The sequence below is a fragment of the Hibiscus syriacus genome, unplaced genomic scaffold, assembly GCF_006381635.1.
Source record: "Hibiscus syriacus cultivar Baekdansim isolate YM2019G1 unplaced genomic scaffold, ASM638163v2 tig00000329_pilon, whole genome shotgun sequence".
In the NCBI taxonomy this organism is placed as follows: Eukaryota; Viridiplantae; Streptophyta; class Magnoliopsida; order Malvales; family Malvaceae; genus Hibiscus; species Hibiscus syriacus.
Window position 1 is genome coordinate 813052 of NW_024061782.1, and position 19229 is coordinate 832280.

General features: G+C 32.5%; 3 protein-coding genes across 3 annotated transcripts; 1 reads left to right on the forward strand and 2 right to left on the reverse strand.

The window, feature by feature from the left end:
- Positions 1–515: 515 nt before the first annotated feature.
- Positions 516–1516, reverse strand: LOC120165433 (AT-hook motif nuclear-localized protein 16-like). The gene has a single exon (XM_039174977.1). The coding sequence runs from the start codon at positions 1289–1291 to the stop codon at positions 518–520; it is 774 nt and encodes a 257-aa protein (XP_039030908.1). The 5' UTR covers positions 1292–1516; the 3' UTR covers positions 516–517.
- Positions 1517–10704: 9188 nt separating this feature from the next.
- Positions 10705–11040, reverse strand: LOC120175354 (E3 ubiquitin-protein ligase MPSR1-like). The gene has a single exon (XM_039182017.1). The coding sequence runs from the start codon at positions 11038–11040 to the stop codon at positions 10705–10707; it is 336 nt and encodes a 111-aa protein (XP_039037948.1).
- Positions 11041–16754: 5714 nt separating this feature from the next.
- LOC120175450 (probable trehalose-phosphate phosphatase I) lies at positions 16755–17246 on the forward strand. Its single transcript, XM_039182108.1, has one exon. It carries the CDS (start codon positions 16755–16757, stop codon positions 17244–17246), a length of 492 nt encoding a protein of 163 aa, XP_039038039.1.
- The last annotated feature ends 1983 nt before the right edge of the window (positions 17247–19229 follow it).

The following is a 19229-nucleotide window of genomic DNA, read 5'->3' on the forward strand; positions in this document are numbered from 1 at the left end:
CTATTAATCTGTAATCTGGGGTGTTACACCCTCAATGTTTCATTTTAGGATAAAACGACTCTTATTTTGGAGTGTTAACCTTTTGTTAACTATCATTTTCATCTATAGAGGAGCCTTTTTGCCTCAAAATAAAAAATGTTAGGAGTAAAATACTCCAAAAAATAAAAGTCAAAATGACTATTTTAATAAATGTTGGGGGATAATTTTGATATTAGGCCTTAAATCATGATAATTTCTAATACTTGAAAGAAGTTTATATATATTGCAAGAAATGCATGGTGATTTATGGTACTTAAAGAAGATAATGGATGGAGATCCAATGTATTATTTAAAATCACACAACTACAACCAAACCAAGATTTGCTTGGCCGAGGTTGATGAACGTTACATATAGAAAGAAAGCACTAAATTCCATTAGGATCAACAGCTGCATGCTACTATCACTAAATCATCATACTTGGAACGGCAGGATTTGAGAAACTTCTCCCAATTACTGCTTGCTAGTTGATCACTCAGCTTAGGTTTTTGACATGGTTCGTCCCGGTGCCCAAGAGTATACCTCAGGAGGATTAGTTCCATTGGTGATCAAGTTGTGCGGTATCATCCCATACAAATCCGAAATGTCCAGCCGATGGTGCTGACCGTTCTGCTGATGGTATTGGTTCTGCATAGCTGCTGTTGTCGTTTCGTCCGTCTCGTCCAAAGGGAGACGATCGAAGGTTGCATTCATGAAGGATGCAGCCATGATGAGAACAGGACCAGAAGCAATGAGTGCGCCGACTATGCCTCCGCCGACAACCTGTCCCTGTGCCCCGGAAAGGTAAATGGTCAGGCCAGTAATCCCGGATGGGGCAGGAGGCGGAAGGATCGAGCCGTGCAACGACAGAATCTCGTACCTTCCATGTAAGGTAACAATCGCACCAGATGAGGCTGGTTGTTTGAGTGTAACATTAGTTACGAATCCACTGCCACTGAGAACACAAATGCCACGCTGCTTTCTCCTTGCGAAACTAGCCAAACTCTCATGCACATCACAACCCGAACTCACCTCCATTGCATGTGCACGTAACGCATTGGCACTGTCACGAGTGACTATGATCGGTGGTTTTGGTTTGTTCTTGGAGCCTGCTGGCCTCCCTCGAGGCCGCCGAATGTTCTCGGCCTCATCCTTGGGCATCTTGGGAGCCATCAGTATCACATCATCAATGCCTTGCTTATGGAGATTCCCCTTATCTTGCTCTTGGTTCTGAATTTGTTCCATGGGTGCTCTCAACTCGGTGCTTTGCCCCATTGATGCAGAAAACTCAGGTTCCCGTGTGAGTTTAAATAGAGGGAATGGATCGATAAGTTAATTGTGAGAAGCAGAAAGAATGATTGAAGGTTAGGAGATGGTTAAGTGCCTACCTCCAAACTGATTCATCAATCATGTTAATTGCCTTTCCCAACAAATACCCACTTCAATACTTCTGCTTCTGCATTAATTAATATTACTCAAATACAGTGGATATAAGTACTTAACAACTAATCTATGAGTTTCACACGGATGACAATTTGTAATCAAAACATGGAATACAAATTTGTGGCCCAGGCCATTAATACTCAGCTTCTCTTCTCATGGGAGTAATAAAGATTAATAGAAAAAGATTTGATGTTCATACACAATAACAATGAATAGAGTTCTATTTTTTTCATAGGAAAGTTAGCCTCGTTAAACCCCCTTCATATCATGGGACTCAATAACGGAAGGAGGAAAAGAGTATCCACAAATTTTATTTAAAAGAACTTGTGTTATATAATTTATTGTTTAGAATTCATAAGAAAAATAGCTAAATGATATCAATATAATATAGAATATGTACAAAGACAAATTTAACATAATTTAACTTTGATTATCTCATGTGTTACACCGGAGATGAATGCTACTCTTTGCAAATAATTCACGGCAGAGGAAGTTGTTACATTATGTTTAAACATGTTGTAAGGAAATATTAATCTTGAATCTGTTAACCAAACCATGGTTGTCTTGATCCCAAAACTTTATTATCCTAAGCTTAGACCTACTGCTCTTTCTTCGATGATTTATAAGATAGTTTCAAAAGTCATTGTAAATTGTCTTAAGAATATCATCTCCAGTTGTATTTTGAAAAAGTAAAACGTCTTTATTTTAGACAGATTCATCACTGATAATACTCTAAATACGCATGAGTTGCTTCATTATTGGCTCTAAAATTGATCCTAACAAATGGGTTGTAGTTAAGCTTGATATGGAAAAAATCATATGATAAGGTAGTGGATTCTTTTATAAAAAATATTATGCTAAAGATAGGGTTTGATGCTAGTTGGGTGTAACTTGTTATGAACTATGTTTCATCAGTCTCATATTGTTCGAGAATTAATGAGAAATTTTCAGATCTTTCAGGTTTAAGAGAGGATTACTTCAAGGAGAAACCCTTTTCTTAGGGGTGTTCAAATGGTTAATTCAACCATTGATCGAACCTAATTACTATTAATTGAATTAATTGAATTTTTTTCATTAACCGTTAATTGAGCTAAACTTTTTTTAAAAAAAATATTAATCGAATTGAACAAACTTTTTCATCAATCTCATATTGTTTGAAAATATTATTATATTATTATTTTAATTCCAAATTTAATTCGAATCATAAAATTACCATTGATTTTTTGCAACTTTTCCTTTGCTTTCGTTCGACAATTGTTGCAACAGTTTATATTCACTTTCAAAAATACAATTCTACAAAAATAATTAAAAACACGAATAAAATGAAAATCATGAAGAATAATAATTATAAAATTTAAATAGACATATAAGGAGTGGACGAGAAATACACTTAAATGCTTTGAATTGTTACATTGAATTAAACTCAAGAGGGTGAGAACTTTGAAATGGATAAAAAAACAAAAACAAAATAATATTTAAATTAAATTAATTAACTCTTCCAATCGGATGACGACACGTGCCATAATATTTGGTATTAGTGAAACGTTGCACGATCTGATTCAAATATTAAAATTAGGAATAAATTAATAGAATATATAAGTAACATTGACCAAATATATATATAATTGTAGTAATTTTATTAACTACCGCATCAACACTTCCGTTAAATATTAAATACAAATGATTTGATTCGAATATTAAATTTATTTTAATTTAATAAGGGATGTATAAAAATTATCATGCAAGACTAAAGAAAGAAAATATTATAGTTTTTTTAAAGATCATAGTTTCTCTCTCTCTCTCTCTCTCTCAAGTGTTCATCATCTTCTTCTATTTATCTTTTCTCTTATTTCCGTCCACTAAACAATTATTTATAGTTCACCATTCAAATTAAAAGAAAAGAGTAATAATAATTTACACATGTAAACAACAAAAGTGAAGAAGATGTTACGTAATATTTTAAGGCCGCTGTGCACATAAATCTTAACTGCAATTTAAAAATAATTTATTATCTATTTTCAAGTAATTTGATTATTTCAAATTTAGTCAAAAGAATTATTTTTTAATATCTTAAATGATTTATGAATTTTTAAAAAAAATATTTTTTATAAACAATGAGGTTTTTAGTTATTTTATTTAATAATTTAATTAAAGATTAATTTTATCAGATAAAATCATAAAAATAATAAAATTATTTCATTAAAATTTTAATATTATAATATTCTCAAAATTTTAAATTTTAAACTTTAATGAAAATTACAACTCGTATGAGTTAATTTTATCATTTCATAATTAAAAAATGATTAATCGTCTAAGGGTCATTATTATAAGGTTTAATACAATTTTTAGTGAAAATAATTTATTACTTAAATATATTTTTTTGTTAAAAATAGGTACTTAATGTTTTTAATGTTACATTTTTAAGTGTCTGGACGGTAATGATCGTTACATGTGTTACACATATAAAATTTCAAAAATTATTTTATTATATTTTGAAATTTTTATTTTTTAATTTTTTTAAAAATATTATTATATTTTAAAAACTCTAAACTTTACTATTTTGCAAAAAAATAACCACAATTCAAAAAATTTCTTATTCTATTCTCCTTTACTTTGACCGTCGACCATCTCCGATCACCCATCTGTCGTCGAATGACCATAATTCATTTTTGGCTACCCAATGTCGATCATCACCATTGCTATCATCTCAATCCTCAAACTCAAAACTTAAATTTCTAATCTCTAAAACCCTAAATACCCAATTCCTAAACCTAATAGCCTTAAATCTAGAAATTTATTGTTTCGGTCCTTGATAGCCCTTGATCGACAATCACCTTGCCTTCATTTGTTGTTTCAGCCCATGCAAATTTGTTGAAGGGGACGAAGGGTGTTGGTGTGGAGGTTTGACGAACCGGTTTTTTTCTGAAAAAGAAAACTAAATTTTTAAAATAATAATTTTATTATTAAAAAATTAAAAATATAACGATAAACATCTAAAAATATAAAAAAAATATTAGATATTTATTTTTAATAAAATATTTTAAATATTAAATCAATTTTTAAGATATAGTTTAATCATCAAAAAGTATATTAAGCCTTATTACACTCATAATCAGGAACTGATGTAAAATTTTATATTAGTGAATGAAGTTAAATTTATAAAATTTTAACTAAGCTGATATAATTTTATACTCATAATCAGGGAACAGACGTAAAATTTTAATGACTGAACCAACTGTATGCTATGAACTACGGGACGATCCCGGTTGTCCATGCAGTGGGTGGATTGAGGGACACGGTCCAGAAATTCAATCCATTCGAAGAGTCGGGGCTCGGGTGGACGTTCGGTAGTGCGGATGCAAACAAGCTGATACATGCATTAGGGAATTGTTTATTGACATATAGAGAGTATAAAAAAAGCTGGGAAGGGTTGCAAATACGGGGAATGAAGCAAGATCTAAGCTGGGACAATGCGGCTGAGAAGTATGAGGAAGTCATCGTCGCTGCCAAATACCAATGGTGACAAATATCAGCTTTTTAGTTCTTATATTAAGGGTATGTTTAGAAAGCTATTCGGTAACTAGATTCTGATGTAATTCTATATGTAACCTTTGTACTTTGCGGTTTGTGATGAAGCCTTTTGTTGGATCTTTTCTCTAATAAAGTGGCAATTTATCTTTATATTATTCGTCCGATCATGGTAAACAGGGTTAGCAACATGAAGCAACTTTACTATCAGAGTGTAGTTTGATTGGATGCTTCCTCTCAGAACCGAGTTTAAACAGCAAACCATCTAGCCATACCAGCTCTGCTTAAGTCACAACTATGCTCCTGTACTCAGCTTTTGTCAACGATCTTACCATTGTATTCTGTTTCTTCGATTTCTATGAAATGAAAGAATTTCCAAGCTTAACACAAAACCCAGAGACAGACCTTGTTATGGTGATAATTGATGCTAGGCGAAGCTAATTAGGAAATAAGAACTCTATCATATAGAGCACATATTGATATTAGTTCTATTCCCATATTAAAATTACATTTATTACCGTTTTGATAGTGCCTGTAGGACAACGTGTGAGGCTCTCCACCAAACTATTTGTAAGTTATAATTGTATTTGATTGAGTTATAATAGTATTTTTTTATAATTAATTTCGTATGCACCTATTTTATCATATTTTATTAGGAAGTAAGTTATATGGCGGAGATGAAGACGAACTCTTTGAAAGCAGATTTGTAACTAATGTCATGGTTCTGCAACTGCTCGGTTCTCTCATTTTGGCGTGGGAATATATGTAAATATCACTTATCGTCATTCTATTGTAAAAATATTCGGAGAAGTGTTCCTTTGGAATTTAATACGGACGAACCTATCGAATTTATCGCTTTTTCTGTCGTTATTCATAAATTTCGAATCCACCTGTGTAGTTCATGTTGATCGTAAGTGTTAATTGGCAAGTGGCAACTTTTAGTACGTTTGGCTTCGTCGCTAATTTAAAACAATTTAGTTATTTAAAAAATTTTGATTCGGGTCGGTCCACTATTCAAGTTAGCCGTGATAAATGTTATTATCCTTAACTATTTGTTGCGGTGTGTCTCTATCTGTGCTATTTTTTTTAAAGTAGTGTTTAAACTTTTTTCGATTCATCCAGATATCTAACTTTACAAATATTGTCATTTTAGGTGTGTAAATAATAAACGTTGTTTAAAAATTTTGTTAAGTGACATGTGTCATGGTCTAGTAATTTTGAAAATTTTCAAATCCCAAAAAATTTCCTTAAATCCCTTTGGTCGGTTGTTTGGGCAATGACACTCGGACAATGGAAGTCGATCGGCTGTTTGGTCTTCTTCAAGTAATTATGTAGCAGACATGCGAGGGTTGGGGGAGAAAAGGGGATGCGGGGGTGGGGGTGAGGGTGAGGGTGAGGCGAGACTCAAGTAATTCTTTTAAAATAATTATTTTCTAAAATAAGTTTTTAATGTTTTTTTTAAAAAATAAAATCTTAAAATTTTATAAATGTTAGACACTTGAATAAATAAATAAAAAGTTTGAACATTTATTTAGAAAAAATTATATAATTTATATTAATATTAATATATTTCTATAATGAAATCTATATTAAGTAATTTTTTTTTGTTATGGATGGCTTATGTTATAAATTATAGTTAAACCAATGTTTTCCTCACTCTTAATTATGGGTAATTGTTTCAAAAAACTAAAGATAGGATTAAGGACATAATTATGATTATAATGAGAAAGATAAATTATTTAATTTCAAAACTAACTGATACCGAATAAATATTTAATCTTAAAATTTAATAAATAGGACTGATTTATTAAAATATTTTAGTTTATTTTATAGGTTAAAACACCAGATTAATTACTTTTGTTTAAGTTGTGTACATTTTTTTCTCACTTAACTCAAAAAATATAATATCCGATCACAATTTGTATTTAATTAAGATATGATCATATTCATTTGTGCTAGGTGTGATCGTTCACTTTATCAAATTTTAAATGTTTATTCATTAAAGTTTTATATGTCACTGGTAAAGAAATCAAATAAAAGTGGCAACGTCTTAATTAGATAAAAGTGAAAGCATATAAATATTATAATTTTAAATTTAATAAAGAAAAATATATAAAATTAAAACGAAAGTAATCAAATAATGTAATTTACCCTATTTTATATAATATTTGAAATATTTGAATTTATATAATTAAATTATTATTTTTGGATAGAAAACAAAAAAGAAGATAAATATAGAAAATCTATGTCAAAATCTAAATATAGAATTCTTTACGCAGCTAATACATTCTAAAATATAATATTTGTTTCCAAATAGGATTCAACAACGCATAGATAAAACAGAATCTTCTAGAATCTGTAACGATTCATCGACATCCTGAGATCCAATTCCTTCTTGAACATCTCTTCAATTCCCTCTATAAAAATCATTCTCTTTTCTTTCAACATTTATTCAATTCAAAATATTTCTCTTCCTCTTTCACTTTCCTTTGCCAAAAAGAAAGAGAAAAAGTAACTCTTTAGTTTTTCTACTGCGTTGACATGGCGGATGCTCCCACAGGAAACCGACAACATCCTCGGCTAGTCTTCTTTGTTTTCAACCTCCGCGCCGGCGATGGCAGTAAACTCGGGCCGGCGCCGGCTTCGAGAGCTTCGATAGAAGCAATGCCGAGGATTAAAGTGAAGGAGAGTCCCGGCGAGTGTAGTATTTGTTTGGACGAGTTCCAAGCTGACGAAGAAGATAGGGAGATGCCGTGTAAGCACGTGTTTCATTCGGGTTGTATCGAGAAGTGGTTGCAGATCCATGGATCATGTCCGGTTTGTCGGTATTTTATGCCCTCCGCCGAGACGGCTGAGAGTGGAGGCGGTGCTGGTGGTCCGGAAGGATTGGAAGGTGGGGAGAATATTAATGGGTTGGAAGTTTTCCAATCGGTTTTGGCTTTGGCTGGACTGGCTATCTTCATGGGTGTGATGGGTTCGGGTCGAGTTGATGACGACGTGTCTTTCACTCGAAACAACGGTGGCAACTAAAGATTTAAGTATACAATTTTTTATTCTTTTATTTTTACCCCTTGAAGAAGGGACTAAATTGTAATGAAATCGGAAAAAAGTTTATTTATAAAATGAAATCGATACTAACGTTGGGCACTGATACTAAACTCTTTGTATCGATACTACTAACTTATTAAAGATTGATAACAAACGATAAGTATCAATACTTTCATGAGTATCAATGTCAAATTTGACTTCGATATTTTGAAAAATACCAAAATTATCAATACCCCTATTGGGGAGTATCGATACTTTACCCTCGTTATCAATACTCCCATGAGTACCGATACCAAAAGTGGCTACTGGAATCTGCTAAATGAACTTGTTATCGATACCACCCTGCGAGTATCGATACCTTACCTACAATATTGATACCCGACCTACAATATCGATACCCGTTTCATGGGTATCGATACTTCTAGCCCAAAACCCTTTTATTTTTAACGTCTAAAGAATAATATCGATATTATTTTTCTAGTATCAATACTCGTGCCAAAAAATACCCTGTTTTAGGTACGAAAATACCTCTCCAACACTCCTATAAGTCTTATTAAGGTCCCCAAACATTATTAAAGTGTTATGTCTGATTATAGGGGTTATAATAGGTCTATAAACATGCTGAAAAATACAAATTGTTGAATTTACCATGAACATGCTTCATAACTCATGCAACCTACCAAAACACACCTGCTGTCCTACATGTGATAGAGTTAAGTTAGAAGTGAGTTACCTTAGATTTCAAAGCTGCTGGAGTTTCCAAGGCTCAACCAAGAGTCACTTTTTCTTTCCCCTTGAACTTGAAGTTTTCTCTAACTTCTCTCACTAGAAAAGAATCAAACACATTAGAATTAGTAATGTGTTTGGGAGCTTAGAAAGGAGTTAAAAACATTTCCTAAGGCTTGAGTTTCCTAAAGCCGAGCTAATTTACCATGGGATTCTAAACCCCCACTAAAGCCTCTCTATAGCTACCATGGCTCAAAACTTGTGTTTGTGGGCTTAAATTGAAGCTTTAAGGATGAGAATGACAACCCTTACCTTTGTAAATTTGGACTAGGCTGGTAGAACCACCAAGTTTTGGCCTTTGAAATCCTTGTGGAGGAAAGGAGGAGATGAAGAAGAACGGAAGAAGACAAAAAGAGTGTGTGGAAAATAAGGTTTGTTTTAGGCTTGAGATTATAAAATTTTAATGGAATTTAGATTTTTAAAATAAAGATGGTATAATCTTTCTTTTGGTCCTTCTAACTTTGATCATAACATAAAAATCCCTTTTACCATCCATTGGCCCAAATCAAGCCCAAACCAAGCTTATTTGGCCTAAACTTCTCTACAAGGCTAATGATTCATCTAAAACACTTTTAGATAAACCCAAAACTACTAACTCGAAATTTTGGAGGTTACAATAAAACTCATAAAATTCATAATTAATAATCAAACAAGGTCTATAAACTCTCTTTAGTCTTTCTTATCACCTTTTTCCTGCAAAATTATAATTTTGCCACTCATGTTTTACAATATTTACAAATTAGTCCCTTACCTCATTTTCTAATACTTCTTCACTAGAATCACATTTAATGCATTTTTTTGTCAAGTATTATTAACTTAATTTAATAATAGATTTAATATCTAATATTAAAAGTAATGTTTTAATATAAAATAAGTTGAAATCTAACACAGTAAAAATTAAGGGTGTTGTATATAAATTTTTGTAATTTAAAGGTTTGGGTTTAAATCATAGGAGTTGCAAAAATTTATATTTTTTATAATATATTATGTAGTAGTTAGTATGTTTTCTATAGCTTAAGATATTTTGATACATTTCTTGATACATTTATGAAGTATTATTTGGTGTACATGTTATGTAAAGTTTATTTTGCATAATTTATCTGATTTAATTTTAAAAATCTTAAATAGAACATATATCATCAAAATAAATAAATTTTTATAGAATAACATATACGTAAATCTATATATAAAATAATTTATTATATTTATATTTAATATTTATATTCCACATATACAATGATATAAATATCAATACACGATAAACACGATTCTCAAATAAATTAAAATATTAAATATATATACACAGAGTAAACTTGCTCATAGAGCCTGAAAGAGACTTGAATTTTTTATTTTCTTAATCTAAGTTTTTTTTCATCCTACCTTTTATTTGTGGGCCCGAATTTACAATCCATTTAATATTCAAAATAAAAAAATTATAAAATACTTTTATGGATTACAATTAAAATAAAATAAAATAAAATAAAATCTAAATTTTATTTAATAAACATTAATTTTGATTTGGATTTAATAAATTGTTCACTCTTAAATTTATTAAAAAGTCTTAATCATTTAGGATGATTTGCTTTTTTTTCCCGATGACTCCAATTTAAGCTCATGTATCTATAACGACAAAAGACAAATCTAAATAATTTTAAAATGTTGGTAGAAATTATATTTTTTTTCTCAAAAATCATCTAATCGGATCGAATCGAATCGATTGATGTAGTTTCTAAAAGATAATTTAGGTTAACCTCATAAAAGGGATAAATTTTAATATATAAAATAAACAAACTGTTATTATTATTATTTAAAGAAATAAAAAGTAAATACATCAATAAAAATAGAATAAAGCGAAACCACGATTTTACTCGCGATCCAAGTTTCTAATTCGAAGGTGTATCATCATCATCAGCACGACCCGAAGCAGGTTGATGTGAACCCCGAGCCGAACCCGCTGCACCTATCAAGTTTGTCCGGCTAGCATAAGCTAAAAGCGAATGTAAAAACTCCAAACCACGACCGCCTCCGACTTCGACCGTCTCGGCGGGCATCAAAAACCGGCAAACCGGGCACGATCCATGGATCTGCAACCACTTCTCAATACAACCCGAATGAAAGACGTGCTTGCATGGCATCTCCCTACCTTCCCCATCAACTTCAAACTCTTCCAAACAAATACTACAATCCCTACCACTCTCTCTCACTTTTATCTTCGGCATTGCTTCTATGGAAGCTTTTGTCGCCGGTGAGGTCCCAGTTTATTGCCGGCGTTCGCTCCACCGCCGCCAAGGTGGAAAACGACGTTGATGATCGGACGACGTTGTTGGGTTTGGGTGGGAGCCTCCGCCATCCCAGTGTAGGAAAATCAAAGATTTTGTTTTGTTTTTGACAGATGAAAATCAAAGAATAATAATGAGTCCAAGAAGAAGAAGAAGAAAGCTTGTTTAGTTAAATAAAAGACGAAAAGAATGAGAGGTTTTTATAGAGAAGATTGAAGAGGCGGTTTATATTTTATTATGTATTTCATCATAATTGGTAAAGGACAATTATAATTTAATAGGAGTATGTACTAGTTGTTTTAAATGTTATATATTTTTATTATTTATATTTCATGATATATTTATGTATTACTTGGAATTGGAAAACCCGCATTTTGGGCGAAAATAATAAAATTACTAAAATTAAGATACATTAAATAAATAAATATTAATATATATTATTCTTATGGTTTTATATTTTTATTATATACAAATTAATTGTTTTGTAATTTTTTGACATATCACTAAACTCATATTTTTACTCCTTTTTGAAGAAAATTTTACGTTATATGTTGCACTCCGCAACGTACCATTAAAACGACATATCGAAACACAACACTAACTAAAATATTCTCATTTAATAAAAGTATTAAAAGGATAAATTACATGTTTTGTACCTAAATTATCACTTTTTTCGCTTTGATATCTAAACTTTAATTTTCTTTAAAACCATTAATGGTAATGCTTACATGGCATGATATGTCAAATTTTTATTATTTTTAATTATCACATCACTTTTTTTAATTATTATTATTATTCTTATACATGAGATACAAAACACTCCACCATTAAGCTAAGCTAATCATTTGGGTAAATTTCATCACATTTTGTATTTCACTTATATAACGATATCACTACAAAAATCAATATTTTTTTATTATAAGATTCAAATATATGACATTTTATATTAATAATTGAAAGCTTAGCCACTCAACTATAATGTGAATAACTTTTATTATATTGAATTTAATACTTACTTATATTATTATTAAATTAAAAGATTATTTTTCACTTTATTTAAAAATAATAATTAAATAATTTATTTATTTTTTAAAATTTATATGAAATCATTATAAAAAGTATATTTATAATATTATAAAAGTATTTATTTAATTTATAAAATTATATTAATTATTTACTTGAAATAATATTATTTCAAATTTTTTTTATTTAATTTTAAATAATTTAAATTTAGGATAAATTATGTGTTTAGTATCTAACTATCACTTTGGTCCCATATAATATTATTTAAAATTTAATAGATAATTTAAAAATAATATATTTAAAATAAATAATTAATATTATTTAAAATAAATAAATCATATGATTTTAAAAATTAAATAAATATTTTTATAATCATTATAAATATACTTTTTTAATTATTTCATATAAACTTTATAAATATATATATATAAATTATTTATTTATTTTTATTTTTAAATTAAGTGAAAATTATTTTTTAATGTAATAGTGATATAAGTAAGTAATAAGAACGACATAATAAAAATAGATTTGTTGTAACGCCCCCGATTCCCAAATTAATAGATTCGAGCTAATCCGAGAGAGAATTATATAAACCCTTTAGGATTGTGAGTCGCTCTTGTCTAAGTATGAAGTGGTTTGGGCTTTGATTGAGCTAATTATGAAGTAAAAAAAGGTATTTTTGAATTGGGCATAATTAAGGAAGGACTAGAGTTATAAATTACCCCAAAAGTCTTTAAAGGTTGAAAACCTTTAAATGAGCATATGTCATTGTAAAAATGATCCCACTTCATTCTTAGCTTCTTCATTTATTCAAAAACTCTTCTTCTCCACTCTTGTATGTTCTAAAGGTGAAAGCTTTGCCATCCATTCGTGTTAGACCAAATTTATGAAAGTAAGAAAAGTAATCTCTATATCTAAATCTTCATTTTCAACCGATTTTCTCATGTTTTGGTTATGATGGCCAATATGAGGGTTTTAGAAGAATTTTAGATTTTAGAGCTCTTGGGTGTTCCAAATCCGTCCCTAAGATTTTAGAATCAGGTTTATACGTTTTTATAAGTCTTCAAGTAAGTTAGCAATCTAATTAATTGCTTTTGGTTTGTGAGAGAGGTAAGTTAAAGCTCAAAGGTGAAGGGCAAGGAGAAAGAGGTCATTGGGTGAGCTTGAGGTCATTTTCCCAACCCCTACCTTTTAACGCACTCTTAACCTTTCTTTACTGCTTGTAGATCAACACGTGTAGTTTAATGCTTGTAAGAGTATATGATTCATTTGGGTGTATTTGGGGGTTCAAATCATAAAAACGGGACTTTGTTATTGTTCATGTATGAAGTAGTGTCCATTTATGATCCTTAAACAATAAATAAGCTTTAAACATTATTTGGGGGCCTTGGGGACACCTTAGGAGTTTTTTGGAAGGTTATAGACGAGAGAAATAGAGTTTTCTAGGTTGAGGGTATATGTACTGTATGAACAGTATCGACACTGATCGTCGAGATTGGGCAAAATTTAAATGGTTTGTGAGGAGAGTATCGATACCTCTTCAAGGAGTATCGATACTTCTCTTGTGGTATTGATACTCAAAGGCCTAGTATCATACTCGAGGGCTTGATTATATTCCAATAGTCAATTTTGGTATCGATACACATGGGAATATAGATACTGATGGTAGAGTATCAATACTTCCACTAGGGTATTAATATCAAGGTTTTTTCAAAACATTGAATGTAATTTTGGTATCGGTACTCAAAGGAGTACCAATACTGGGGGTAAGGCATCGATACTCTCAGGAGGGGTATCGATACTGAGGTATTTTCCAAAATATCAAATTTAATTTTGGTACCGATTCTCGGGGAATTATCGATACCATAGGAGGAGAGTATCAAAAGGTTCTATCAAAGGGTTCCCAAGCCATCTTTACAACCTGCTAAGGTTGACTCTGATTTTGGCCCATTACAGACTTGCGAATCGGATTCGTCTCAAGGGATCACACCACTAAAAGCGTGCCTCGAAACTGATATTCGAACATGCAACTTATGATGCTTTCCAGAGGTAATTTGTTAGACCTACACTAGGAATCTCAATGCTCCCCATGAGGTGTGACATTTCCCTTACTTAGGTAAACCGGGATTGAGCTCAGGTTTAGAGCTATGATATGCAATAGTCCTAAATATTCACAGAAGTGTAAGCATTAGCCAGAGAAAATCTTTTTTTCTTTGAAATAACATATTGAACTGTAAATTAAATAAAATCGAACTCATAATTTTCAGAATCCTAAATATAGCGTAACCAACTCGTGGCTAGACTCTCAAGTTGTTTAAAAAACAAAACATCCCTAGCGGAGTCACCAAGCTGTCGTCATAGTTTTCCCCCACCCGGACGAAAACGGTGACAACAATAAGGTGAGGCACAAGGTTGCTACAAAATACCACCCCAGACCAATGGAAAAGTTAAGGTCTCCAAATGAGATATAAAACAAATACTTGATAAAGTGGTCAACCCTAAGAGGAAGGTGTTAGGATTTTCGGAAGCTCGAATCGACAACCGAAACGGTTTGCAAAGAGGGGTCGGAATGGTTTTGTGTTTAGGGAGTAAGGAGATTGAAAGATAGAAAATTGCACAGCGATTTAGAGTGGTTCGACTTTATCAACCAAAGTCTACATCCACTACCTTAGCTCCTCACCAAGGATTTTCCAACAAATTCACTAATTTGTTCTTTCTTTTGAGGACAAAGAGATAACCTTACAACTCCCTAGTTTTTCCGGGCTAAACTAGAACCTTTCCCTAGCTTTTACACGGGCTAAGCTAGAACCTTTCCCCTAGCTTTTACACGGGCTAAGCTATAACCTTTCCCCTTTACAAAAGGATAATAAGTGTAAACAAGAAAACCTCTCTAAGGTAGGTGTTTACAAGATTGAGCTCACAAGAACAAAATATTTACAAGAGAAAGATGAAATAAGATTGAAAAACTCTTCTCTTGTGTTTGATTGCTTGGATAGTTGTTCTCTTTCTTCTTCAAGTGTCCTTAGCTTGTATTTATAGCTTGAAATGAGTTTGAAGTCGTATCTAGCCGTTGGGGATGTTTTGGAGCCGTTTGGGAATGATTTTTCTACTCAAAAAGGCTGCCCAGAATAGGGGGAATCGGTACCCCTTCATAGGGAATCGATACCCCTTCATAATATTCAAATATTATGACCGTTGGGCTGATGAACAGTGAGGGAATCGGTACCCCTTGGGGGGAATCGGTTCCCCTTTTACAAACTGGAATTTTTGAGCCTCGGGTTAATGTTCAAATAGTAAATTAAAAACATTTTTGTAAATTCAAATAGTAATTACTGTTCAAATAGTAAATTACTATTCATAAAAACATTTTTGTGCTCAATTTTAAATTAAAAGAACTTTGAATTATTTTTGTAAATTTTGAATAAATTCAATTAAGTCCAAAAACATTTTGTAAATTCAATTCAAGTCCAAAAACCATTTTTGTAAATTCAATTCAAGTCCAAAAACCATTTTGCCTTAAATTGTTATATCGAAACATAGTTCAACAGAAGGACTGGTCCCCCAAGCTCAACGAAGTACAATGGGCATATCGCACAACATTTGAGACCCTACTTGGGATGTCACCTTTCAAGCTTGTCTATGGCAAGGTGTGTCGTCTCCCTGTTGAGCTAGAGCATAAAGCCTATTGAGCAATCAAAACGTTCAACCTAGTTGTCCATCTAGCTGGTGAGAGAAGATTGCTAGAGTTGAATGAGATGGAAGAATTCTGAACCCAAGCCTATGAGAATGCACATTTATATAAGGAAAATGCGAAGGTGTGGCATGATAAACCTCTTTTATCACATCATCTTCATGAAGGTTAACATTTCCTTCTATATAACAACGGAAAAACAATTCGTTTGCACAACTCAATTATCCAACATCAAGATAACTAAAGTCAACCAACACACTTAAGCTCCGCACAATATCATCATGAAGGGCCAATAAAATTTTCACTTTCCAAAATACCAATTAACCTAACTAAACAATCTCATCCATTTTAAATTATCACCCAAACTCGCGTAAACTCCTCGCATCAACGTATATGGATCATGGTGAATGTTGCTAAAGAAAAAAAGAATCAGAACCATCTCCACGAATCGCAATGAACTAATAAGAAACATAAATTGAGTTCGATAGACACCCTTTTTTGTCTGAATCTACACAAACATTTCATTATATTATTTATTATTATTATTTTTTATTTTTTTCGGGCCCCATGTTTACTTACCCACTATCCACCACTAAACAACTACCCACTCCATTACTTTCCACTTCCAGGGCAACCACTTTCCCACACCTCTCTTTTTACACAACGGACCCATCCTTGGAAGCATATAAATTCTTTCCATTAAAGACAAATCAAAGAGGGGGCCACGGGAATATGAGCTATTCTTCTCTTTTTTATTGTAAAAAAGCCTATGTGCTTTTAATATTTTAAACAATCTTCTGATCCAAAAGGGGGGGGGTTCGATTTTCACAGAAAAAAAGGGTTCCTGAGATCTCACACATTGCCATCTTCTATACTTTCTTTCAGACTCTGCTTCTCTCTCTACTCTCTTCAGATAAACCAGAAGAAGCTAAGGGAAAAAATGACTAACCAAAAAAATGTAGTGGTTCTTGATGTGATATCGCGTGGAGTTAGGAATGTGTTGCCTCCACCACATCTTCTAGTACCCGAGTCCTTTTCATCTCAAGACCTTAAGATACTACTGATGAAGAAGTTGGAAACTGAAAAAGGAGGGGCTAAAATCAATGCCTGGTTGGATTCCATGAGAGTTTCTTCTCCAACTCGTATCAGGTCTGCTTCCTTTCCAGAAACCAACGACCGAAGCTCCTGGATTGTTCATCATCCCTCGACTTTGAGCATGTTTGAGCAAATAGTAGCTGTATCAAGAGGGAAACAGATTGTCATGTTTCTTGATTATGACGACACAACGTCTCCTATTTTCGAAGACCCAAACCGAACTCTCATACACCCTCGAATGGTGAAGGCGCCAGGAAACATTCTCAAGTTCCTTGGAGTAACTCTTGATAAATGTGAGAATTTCATCGACTCTTTGGTTAATATTCTTATAAACTAGTTTGTTTCTAGCAAACCAAAGGGCCCAGATTGTTATTGCAAATTCATTGTGTCTGTAATTGTTCTGACTAGAGAAAAGGCGCTCAATCTTTTCATCAAAAGTATGGCTATTTACCTATCCTGACCCCCGAATAACAAGCTTTCTCAACACATTGATAGCAAAAACACATTTCATGCTTACGTGTAACGGGTCTTCATAAAACTGATTACATCGAGGACAAGTTGGGTTTGAAACCACCTGCTTTAAGCACATAATAGACATTTTGGAATGTAGTTCAGACTAAAATTCCAAAGGAGAATTTTGAAATTAAAGAATTTATTTATTTATTTTATTATACAATCTAACAATATTTTTGACTTCTTAGAGAATTTTTAATCAATCAAAGGTAAGTAATTTGAATCGAAGGTTTCAATTTTCAATTTTAATTTTTTATTTTTCACAAATAAGACAACTGACAAATTAATTGGTACCGAAAGGGCAACTCAAGGGTGCTAATCATTCATTGACTGTAACCAACTCCCGAACCCGACACATTTATGGTAAAATGCAGATCATGTAAGATGGTGTCCGATCCACCTAAATGTTTTTAAAGTGATCGGTGGCGACTCTAACCCAATTCATTCAATTCGAAACCTAATTCCGGGTCCAACCGAAAGACGACTGCGACATCTTGGCGACTTCGCTGGGGATAGGTAAGTGAGTCAGGCCAGAATTAATTTTCGGTTATCTTTTTATGAGAAAATAGTAAATTTTAATTTTAATTTATTTATTCGATTCCAATTATTTACCTTTGATTATTTTTCAAATAAATAGTTGTACTGACATTTTTTTTCAATGATTTCAGATTTTTGAAACGTTTCTATCTCAGGCTCTATACCCAAGCTCCAAACCCGTTTTAAGTGGAGGTGAAAGCGACGCTCTCGTGAGAATTTATTCTCCGTATGGGCCTAGCAAGTAACCTTCGGGATTCATATACCTTATGCTTTCGTGTGAATTTATTCTCCGTATGGGCATAAGGGAATGTTTCCTCTCGAGTTAAACTTAGTCCACACAAGCTTGTAATGGGCTTAGGACTAAGAGTCTGGCAAGCCCAAGGGGGCACCAACAAGGAGAACTCGGGTACCTTCTTTAGAACCTATAGGAGAATACAGGGAATTAGAGTCCACCCAAAGCCTTATTTCAAACCCTATGTTGCTTTATTATTATTTTCTGCTTTATTTCATGTTCAAAACATGTGAACTAGAAATTTATGTGGTTATGACTTGTTCAAAATCAACTTGCGAGATAGAGATCATGTCCGGGTAGGAATAATAAACATGTGGGATAGATATCATGTGGGGTAAGACTTTTATTTTCATGACTGTTTTGATTATTTTTATCTCACTAACTCTTTTCATTTTTTCTCTTTTATTTTATTTTCATCATTTGTATAATTCAAAAGAGGTGTTGATCCACTAAAAGCGTGTTTGTTAAACGTAAATAATTTGCATTAATGGACAAATGAGTTATAATACAAGAGATGAAACGCTCAGAAGTCCAGCTATGGTCAAAATACTCAGATTGGACCGGGATTTTCGCCACACCAAATGTCAACTTTTTGAGCTGACCAAGGTTGCAGGGGCAAGACAAGGAAAAAGGTTACTGACCCAGAGAATCCTTTCGAAAACTACGAGAACAAGATGGTGAAACCCTAGCTAAGCTGAAGACCATTATTGACGAATTCAAGAAATAAGTTGATAAACTTCGGATGGAGGGCTCCAATGGCGCTTTCGTTAGGAACAAGCTTGGCAGAGAGTGAAAGCCGGAGATGGATTCATTCGAGACCTTTTTTTTGGGGCAAGCAGCTCGTCACTTGCACAATTTAGCCAAATTAGCCGGAACAGTTCGACAGGATAATCAACTGGTGATAGAAAAAAAACGGAAGATGAATCAACCTGTCAGAAGTTGCTTTTAAATTATTTTTTATCTCCTAAGATGTAACAC